General features: G+C 41.9%; 1 protein-coding gene across 1 annotated transcript; it reads left to right on the top strand.

The window, feature by feature from the left end:
- Positions 1-2,247: 2,247 nt before the first annotated feature.
- LOC120965371 (uncharacterized) lies at positions 2,248-4,815 on the top strand. The gene is made up of 2 exons (XM_040391057.3): positions 2,248-2,561; positions 2,659-4,815. The coding sequence occupies exon 2, from the start codon at positions 2,742-2,744 to the stop codon at positions 3,753-3,755; it is 1,014 nt and encodes a 337-aa protein (XP_040246991.1). The 5' UTR covers positions 2,248-2,561; positions 2,659-2,741; the 3' UTR covers positions 3,756-4,815.
- Positions 4,816-10,301: the final 5,486 nt, after the last annotated feature.

The following is a 10,301-nucleotide window of genomic DNA, read 5'->3' as shown; positions in this document are numbered from 1 at the left end:
CCTGGATGTCGTATCCTACCCGGCTTGTAGCACCAGCAGTGCCCCGTAGGGCGTCGCTCCTCATCCGCTTGTAGGTCGGCGAGCGGTTCATCACAACACTAGTTGCGCCAATGAATGTTGCACCATGCCAACAGGCATCCCGGCTTCGCAGCGACTGCATTGATGAGTACCGCATCGTAGCACCGGTGCCCCATGCAATGTCTCTACCCGTCCGGCTTCCAAGGTACCTATGTCTGACCCACAGACGCTAGTGACCTAGGCAATATGAGGCAGGGGAACAAGTAAACAGTACTTAGCTACTAGACCCAATTCCTCAAAAAGATAAATGACATCCACGAGTGCAATGACGTTGAGGGCATTGCCGCGTTCAAGCATGGTGCCAACGATGAATTCCTCGAAAGGGACCTCGGTCATTACAAACCCAAGACTATGCCCGAGCTTATGGAGGTGATGTCCAGTTCTGCGCCGGAGAGGACACCTGGCCCGCCAATAAGAGGAGACAGGAGGACCCGGATCCATCCGAGGTAAAGTATGGGAACGAGAAGTCTCGACGCAATCGCAGGAACAAGCATCGAAATTCGCCTGACAGCGACTATGAAGACGATGAGGTGAATGCCCGACTCAACAAGCAACGCAAGGTGGCAGTGCCAAGAAGAAGACGTTCCAGGCCAGGAAGGGTGACGGTGACACCTCGCAGCTAGACGAAATCATGGACAAGCTTTGTGCCATCCACCTCGGAACTACAGATCGGCCCACTGGCCACACTAATTGGAATTGTTGGGACCACAAGCAAGCTTTGCATCCAAAACAGCAACCCAGACAAGCCTAACCCATGTAATATGACGACGGGGGACATGTAGCAGCTCGACTGCAACAATGGCGGCAGGAAGTAATTCCTGCCAGAGTTGAAGGATGTAAATATGATTTACGCATCTCACACCGCCAAGAAGGAACGAAAGCGCACACTTCACGAGGCCTATGACGTGGAGCCTACAGAACCAAAGTATAAACCCAATAAATTCAAATTACCTTCGATCATCGGGACCATCCGACAAGTGTCCGCCATGGTGGAATAACGTAATTTGCATGCTTTCACGTTGCGCCGCAATATGCGTACATGAAGCTTAAAATGTTGGGCCCAAAGAGCGTCACCACATTGTGCGGAAAATGTTGAGCGATCATCGACAACCGAGGAGCAGGCGTTGGCTCTTTCAACTGAGGCCCAAGTCGAGTACTCACGAAGATATATGGGTCAGCCAATTGCAGCATGTTCTTCACCAGTAATGGGACGGAACCTTCCTTGGACCGGTTTCGTTTTTTCTTCTATTTTTTTTGTTTATAGTTTTATCCTGAATTCCGAAATATTTTTCCAAATTCATGAACATTTTCTAAATCCACCAACATTTTAAAAATTAATGAACATTTTTAAATCCTGAACATTTTCTAAAATACGTGAACATTTTTCTATTTTCCTAATTTTGAGAATTCATAACATTTTCCTAAAATACGTGAACATTTCTTTAATTTGTAACATTTTGAACTTTGGAAATATTCTTAATTCATGAACATTTTCTTTAAAACTGTAATATTTTTTAAGTTCTTATACATTTTTTTGAAATCCTGAATTTATAATTCCAATATTCGAAAATTTTGAATATTATTAAAAAATCTTCAACATGTTTTAAAATTATCGGAGATTTTTAAAATGCCCCAAAAAACAGACTCATGAACATGTTTCCTATAAAAATTATTACAAAGGAAAATGTGAAAAACAAAACAAAATAGGAGCTAGCCCACACACACGTGTCGGCCCCAAAGTGTGCATGGGCCCGTGGGCGATCGGAGCGTACCCATTGCAGTACGCGCTAATGGATTTTATCAAAATGACTAGTTAGAGGATACACCTTGTAAAGGTCACTACCACCTCCTCTCATGCTAACAAGTGGCGTAGTACAAGTGTGACACTTCTCGTAAACTAGGATTTTGTGCTATTTATTATCCATTCATTTTTTTCAAAATGTTTTATCTCTTGAATAGTGTGTCTAAATCACGAACTGTTTTCATCGTTGTGTTTTTACCGACGGGAATTTGTGCCGTTAGGGGGCTTGCCCAACTTACCCCTATTTCACTCTTTCACGTGCCTATTAGCTCGAGAGTGACCACCATGTGCATATGTGCGCTTTCCAAAGATGATCTTTGACCTGTCCGGGTAAATGAAACTCAAACTCTCTGGACTGGCGTCATGCCGTCTCCTAGCTTCCCACCTTCTCTCCGCATCCCTCCTTTTCTCTTTCTCCGCCTACCCTCCTCTCTCCCCTGCTTTCTCTAGTTGATTCCGCTGTGTTTTCTCCTCTCTCTCTCTTTCACCAGTTTCTCTTGCTGGTCTCTTTGGCTTCAGATGGAAAGGCAAGATCCGGATAAGCAATCTGGTGCGGAAACCTCCTTGGTTCCTCCGGAAGCTTTTAATCCAGATCCGGGGAGTGACATCAGCATGCAGAGCTTGTCCATCCAGGATCCCGAGGTTCTCCATATTCAGGTTCATCAAGAAAAAGATGATTAAGGTCAGGATGCTAGATATAATATTCTCATTAAGCTAGTTGTTACTGGAGGAGTTCCAAGAATTCTTTCTCTCAACGTGGTACAACAATCCATGGCCAGGGCTTGGAGGGACAATTATCAGGGTATATCTCAGCTTTCAAGATACATATTTGTTGCTCACTTTCAGTCTTTGGAAAGCGGCTATGTTTGTGTTTACGCGTCAGCCTTGGAGTATGGGTTCAGATAATCTGTTGATTGAGTTCATGGATCCGGAGGACCATAACAAAGATATTCAGGATTATAAATTTGATACTATCTTTGTTACGGTCCGGATCTACGGTGTTCCTCCTCGCTTCCGTTCACAACAGCTCTTGCAAAAGCTTCTGGGTACTTTGGGTCAAGTTTCAGAGTTTCATCCTTTTAGTCAGGCCATGCTTTATGCTAAATCAGATTATATGTGGGGAACTATAAAGATAGCAGTAGCTAGTCCAGTTCGAGACAAAATATGGGTTTCATTTCCTACAAATTTGGCAGGTTGGGTCTATCTCTTCTATGAAAGAATTGGTCGCATTTGCACCTTCTGTGGAGTGATGTTCCATACTGTTCAGCACTGCCCTACTAGAAATAATCTGCTCATTTCTAGGCAAAGGTTGCATATTGAATTAGATCAAATTCCTTCAGAAAGGTTGGGACAATGGATGAATAACGCGGAGCTTATCCCAATGCAGTCTGCTATTGCTACACAGGAACATGAAGCGGTCTTCTCAACTTTTCTGAATCCTCAGTTGATCAGATTACAGAAGCAGTCTATGGAAGATGTTAAGGGTAAAGCTAATGTTCCTACTGAAGAAGAGTGCGCAGAAGTTGTTCCTAAAGAGTTGTCTTTAAGGAAAATTAACATGCAAATCCAGATGATGCAGCAGGGAAACTCCTCCAAAGATGCAGGTCAGCAGCAGGTTCAGGAAAGAGTTTCTGCATCTCACCTCCTTCGGAGTACTGTTCATGGTCAAAGTGGTGAGCACAGTTCTTTACCACCGGCTACCTTACCCACTGCAGTTAATTCTGAGACAGGGATAGGGCGGTGCATTAACGCGGGAGACAGAGCTCACCTGCCAACCTCTTTGTCTGTCCCAGCTCTCTCGGGTGATGCAAATCAGTCAGGCCCACTGTCTCAGTTTCTGATGAATCCCCCGTACGCTCCTGGACAAGAGTTATAGCAGGGTCAGTCTGGTACTTTAATTCCGCCACCTCTAGTTATCCCTCCGTCTTCAACCCTGGATACCCTTCGTCACAATGAACCTGCAAATCCTATTTCTCCACCAAATTTGTCCACTCTGCATGCTCCTCTAACTTCGCAGTGCTGCAGTACTCCTGCTATCCCTGCCACTATGGAGGACAAAATACCAGGTACAAATGGGAACATTAGTCTTCCCCTTCACCCTAACTCCCCTCCTAGGTCAGCCCGGTGCCTGCCTCCTTCTCCTTCAATGCTTAGCCCCAAGCATCCTCTGGCTGCTATCCCAAATCCGCTTCTGTCGCCGCCGAAGAGACTTGTCCTGACGGGATCAGGATGATGGCGTAGTTAGCTCTAGGGGAAGCCTCCCAATCAGTCGATCTGTTGTGGGTCCGGTCCGCCCCGCATCTCAGCCTACTCCGACCCTCGGCTCTGGGTCGGGCTTGATAGGAGCGCCTCCGCTCGGAGTCTCCCCCTCTCCCCTGTGCCTGCTGGTGGTCCCCTGGCTACCCCCCGAACGCGCTCCGGTGGATCTGCAGCTGCTTGCCGCGCCGGCGGCTCTCTCTCAAGAGTCAGACCAGTTGCTCGCCTTGGTGGAGATGCATCACACACGGGGCGCCGCCATCAATTTGGAGTTAGCAAATGGGATGTTCCTCCAACCGGGTGACCTGGAGATATGCGTCCCGTTTTCAACCAGTTTCGTCGCCGTAGCTATGGTGCTACCTCTCGGCACCGTGATGTCTACTACTCAACCTTCTTTTTATAAACGTTGTTGGGCCTCCAAGGACAGAGGTTTGTAGGACAGTAGTAAGGTTCCCTCAAGTGGATGACCTAAGGTTTATCAATCCATGGGAGGCGTCGGATGAAGATGAACTCTCTCAAGCAACCCTGCAACCAAATAACAAAGAGTCTCTTGTGTCCCCAACACACTCAATACAATGGTGAATTGTATAGGTGCATTAGTTTGGCGAAGAGATGGTGATACAAGTGCAATATGGATGGTAGATATAGGTTTTCGTAATCTGAAAATATAAAAACAGCAAGGTAACTAATGATAAAAGTGAGCACAAACGGTATTGCAATGCTAGGAAACAAGGCCTAGGGTTCATACTTTCACTAGTGCAAATTCTCTCAACAATAATAACATAATTGGAACATATAAATATCCCTCAACATGCAACAAAGAGTCACTCCAAAGTCACTAATAGCGGAAAACGAACGAAGAGATTATGGTAGGGTACGAAACCACCTCAAAGTTATTCTTTCCGATCAATCCATTGGGCTATTCCTATAAGTGTCACAAACAGCCCTAGAGTTCGTACTAGAATAACACCTTAAGATACAAATCAACCAAAACCCTAATGTCACCTAGATACTCCAATGTGACCTCAAGTATCCGTGGGTATGATTATACGATATGCATCACACAATCTCAGATTCATCTATTCAACCAACACATAGAACCTGAAAGAGTGCCCCAAAGTTTCTACCGGAGAATCACGACGAAAACGTGTGCCAACCCCTATGCATAGGTTCATGGGCGGAACTCGCAAGTTGATCACCAAAACATACATCAAGTGTATCAATAGAATACCCCATTGTCACCACGGGTATCCCACGCAAGACATACATCAAGTGTTCTCAAATCTTTAAAGACTCAATCCAATAAGATAACTTCGAAGGGGAAACTCAATCCATTACAAGAGAGTAGAGGGGAGAAACATCATAAGATCCAACTATAGTAGCAAAGCTCGCGATACATCAAGATCGTGCCAAATCAAGAACACGAGAGAGAGAGAGAGAGAGATAGAGAGATCAAACACATAGCTACTAGTACATACCCTCAGCCCCGAGGGTGAACTACTCCCTCCTCGTCATGGAGAGCGCCGGGATGATGAAGATGGCCACCGTTGATGGATCCCCCCTCCGACAGGGTGCCGGAACGGGCTCTCGAGAGGTTTTTGGTGGCTACAGACGCTTGCGGTGGCGGAACTCCAGATCTATTCTGTTCCCCGAAGGTTTTAGGGTATATTGGTATATATAGGAGGAAGAAATACATCAGGAGAGCTACGAGGGGCCCACGAGGGTGGAGGGCGCGCCCAGGGGGTGGGCGCGCCCCCCTGCCTCTTGCCTTCCTCGTTGCTTTCTTGACGTGGACTCCAAGTCTCCCGGGTTGCTTTCTTTCCAAAAATAACTTCTCCAGAAGGTTTCATTCCGTTTCGACTCCGTTTGATATTTCTTTTCTTCGAAACACTGAAACAAGGGAAAAAACAGGAACTGGCACTGGGCTCTGGGTTAATAGGTTAGTCCCAAAAATCATATAAAAGTGCTTACTAAAGCCCATTAAACATCTAAGATGGATAATATAATAGCATGAATACTTCATAAATTATAGATACGTTGGAGACGTATCAGCATCCCCAAGCTTAATTCCTGCTCGTCCTCGAGTAGGTAAATGATATAAAAGAAATAATTTATGAAGTGTGAATGCTAGCAGGTGCACAAGTTTGATTAATGATAATTTCAATCACCTTTTCTAGCATCATTATATGTCATAACAGTAGTTCATCTCATAAAACTTTGCATGATCAAGTAACAAACTATTCACATGTTAAAGTATATATTATAAACTTTCTTGAAAACTAACAAACCGTGTTATTAGTCATCAAACAATTACAATTCATCTTATTTTCAGGAAGAGTCTATGTCAGAGCTTTGATTCAGCAAACTTCACATACTCAACTATCATTTAGTCTTCCATGATTGCTACCACTCAAAGCATATTTTTAGAACAAATAGTATTCATCGAACACAGAGAAAGATAGGGGCTTAATATTTCGCCTCACAACCTTTTACCTCAAGGGTAATGTCAACAATAATAATTCATGCTCAAATATATTTGAATGGCCATATATGCTTAGATCTTTCCATCACATGATGCTTGCCAACTAAAGAGTAGGTTGGAATGAGAAGGAATACTACTGACTCTTGCATAAAAGTAAAAGATAGGCCCTTCGCAGAGGGAAGCAGGGATTTGCAGAGGTGCCAGAGCTCGAAGCAAAAACAGAGATGAAAATAATTTTGAGAGGTATGCTTTCATTGTCAACATAACGACCAAGAGTTCCCAATATCTTCCATACTACATACATTATAGGCGGTTCCCAAACAGAAAGGTAAAGATTTTTACTCCCCCTCCACCAACAATCATCAATCCATGGCTTGCCCGAAACAACGGGTGCCTCCAACTAACATCAAACCTGGGGGAGTTTTGTTTGCAATTATTTTTGATTTGATTTCGATCTTTTGATCATGGGACTGGGCATCCCAGTTACCAGCCATTTTCTCGTGAATGATGAGCGGAGTCCACTCATCTTGAGAATAACCCACCTAGCATGGAAGATACTCCTAGCCCCTAGTCGCTACATGAGCGATTCGGGCATACAAAATAGATTATTACTTGAAGATTTAGAGGTTGGCACATGCAAATTTACTTGGAACGGCAGGTTAATACCGCATATAGGTAGATATGGTGGACACTCATGGAAGAAATTTGGTTCAAGGGATTTGGATGCACAAGCAGTATTCCCGCTTAGTATAGATATTTTGGCTAGCAAAGGATTCTAAATAGCAAGCACCACATGTTAGAGGATCCAAAACAATATAACTTATACAAATATACCCAAGCATAACTCATTATGTTGTCTTCCTTGTCCAACTTCAACTAATTTTCTCAGGTTTGAAAATAATTAATGGGGATCACAATCATAGAAGATGTCCAAGATAGTATATTTATATGTGAAATCTCTCTTCCTTCAATATTCTTTCATGAATTGTTCAAGTGACCAATACAATGTTTGCTAACCTTCAATAGATTTACCACCTCTACTTATTATATGTGAAGGCATTACTCCCCATGGGATAAGCATATGAAACATATATAATTTCAGATTTATGACATTCAAATCATTCAACCATTTACTCATAGGATATAAGTGAAGCACACGAGTAAATGACAAACTACTCCAAAAAGATATAAGTGAAGATCAATGAGTAGTTAAATAATTATGTAGCTTTGTGAAGACTCTCTCTCATTTAAGAATTTCATATCTTGATATTTTATTCAAACAGCAAGCAAAGCTAAATAAAATAAAATGACGCTCCAAGCAAAACACATATCATGTGGTGAATAAAAATATAGCTCAAAGTAAAGTTATCGATGAATGAAGACGAAAGAGGGGATGCCATCCGGGGCATCCCCAAGCTTAGACGCTTGGTTATCCTTGAATATTACCTTGGGGTGCCTTGGGAATCCCCAAGCTTAGGCTCTTGCCACTCCTTATTCCATAGTCCGTCGAATCTTTACCCAAAACTTGAAAACTTCACAACACAAAACTTAACAGAAAACTCGTAAGCTCCGTTAGCGAAAGAAAACAAAACACCACTTCAAGGTACTATAATGAACTAATTCTTTATTTATATTGGTGTTAAACCTACTGTATTCCAACTTCTCCATGGGTTATAACCTATTTTACTAGCCATAGAGTCATCAAAATAAGCAAACAACACACGAAAAACAGAATCTGTCAAAAACAGAATAGTCTATAGTAATCTGTAACTAACGCAAACTTCTGCAACTTAAAAAATTCTACCAAAATAGGACGACCTAAATAATTTGTTTATTGATCTGCTGCAATTGGAATCAGTATTTTATCACGTTCTGGTGATTTTTAACAATTGTTTCCGTGAATAGAAAGTTTCTGGAATTTTCAGCAAGATCAAATAACTATCATCCAAGAAGATCCTATAGGTCTTACTTGGCACAAACACTAATTAAAACATAAAACCACATCTAACCAGAGGCTAGATGAATTATTTATTACTAAACAGGAACAAAAAGCAAGGAACTAAAATAAAGTTGGGTTGCCTCCCAACAAGCGCTATCATTTAACGCCCCTAGCTAGGCATGATGATTTCAATGATGCTCGCATAAAAGATAAGAATTGAGACATAAAGAGAGCATCATGAAGAATATGACTAGCACATTTAAGTCTAAACCACTTCCTATGCATAGGGATTTTGTGAGCAAACAACTTATGGGAACAATAATCAACTAGCATAGGAAGGCAAAACAAGCATAACTTTAAAACTTTAAGAACATAGAGAGGAAACTTGATATTGTTGCAATTCCTACAAGCATATGTTCCTCCCTCATAATAATTTTCAGTAGCATCATGAATGAATTCAACAATATAACCAGCACATAAAGCATTCTTTTCATGATCTACTTGCATAGAAATTTTACTACTCTCCACATAAGCAAATTTATTCTCATGAATAGTAGTGGGAGCAAACTCAACAAAATAACTATCATATGATTGAAAATTAAGATCAAGATGACAAGTTTCATGGTTATCATTATTCTTTATAGCATACGTGTCATCACAATAATCATCATAGATAGGAGGCATGCTTTCATCATAGTAATTTTGCTCATCAAAGCTTGGGGGACAAAAGATATCATCTTCATCAAACATAGCTTCCCCAAGCTTGTGGCTTTGCATATAATTAGCATCATGGATATTCATAGAATTCATACTAACAATGTTGCAATCTTGCTCATCATACAAATATTTAGTGCCAAACATTTTAATGCATTCTTCTTCTAATACTTTGGCACGATTTTCCTTTCCATCATACTCACGAAGGATATTAAAAAGATGAAGCGTATGAGGCAAACTCAATTCCTTTTTTTTTTGTAGTTTTCTTTTATAGACTAAACTAGTGATAAAACAAGAAACTAAAAGATTCGATTGCAAGACCTAAAGATATACCTTCAAGCACTCACCTCCCCGGCAACGGCGCCAGAAAAGAGCTTGATGTCTACTACTCAACCTTCTTCTTGTAGACGTTGTTGGGCCTCCAAGTGCAGAGGTTTGTAGGACAGTAGCAAGTTTCCCTCAAGTGGATGACCTAAGGTTTATCAATCCGTGGGAGGCGTAGGATGAAGATGGACTCTCTCAAGCAACCCTGCAACCAAATAACAAAGAGTCTCTTGTGTCCCCAACACACCCAATACAATGATGAATTGTATATGTCCACTAGTTTGGCGAAGAGATGGTGATACAAGTGCAATATGGATGGTAGAAATAGGTTTTTGTAATCTGAAAATATAAAAACAGCAAGGTAACTAATGATAAAAGTGAGCACAAACGGTATTGCAATGCTAGGAAACAAGGCCTAGGGTTCATACTTTCACTAGTGCAAGTTCTCTCAACAATAATAACATAACTGGATCATATAAATATCCCTCAACATGCAACAAAGAGTCACTCCAAAGTCACTAATAGCGGAGAACGAACGAAGAGATTATGGTAGGTACAAAACCACCTCAAAGTTATTCTTTCCAATCAATCCATTGGGCTATTCCTATAAGTGTCACAAACAGCCCTAGAGTTCGTACTAGAATAACACCTTAAGATACAAATCAACCAAAACCCTAATGTCACCTAGATACTCAATGTCACCTCAA

Source organism: Aegilops tauschii, chromosome 5 (genome assembly GCF_002575655.3).
Source record: "Aegilops tauschii subsp. strangulata cultivar AL8/78 chromosome 5, Aet v6.0, whole genome shotgun sequence".
Taxonomy (NCBI): domain Eukaryota; kingdom Viridiplantae; phylum Streptophyta; class Magnoliopsida; order Poales; family Poaceae; genus Aegilops; species Aegilops tauschii.
This window is presented reverse-complemented; position numbering and strand designations above follow the sequence as displayed.

What these genes read in the sequence shown, in the direction of transcription:
- LOC120965371 (XM_040391057.3), top strand. Translation starts at nt 2,742, where the DNA reads ATGTTTGTGTTTACGCGTCAGCCTTGGAGTATGGGTTCAGATAATCTG.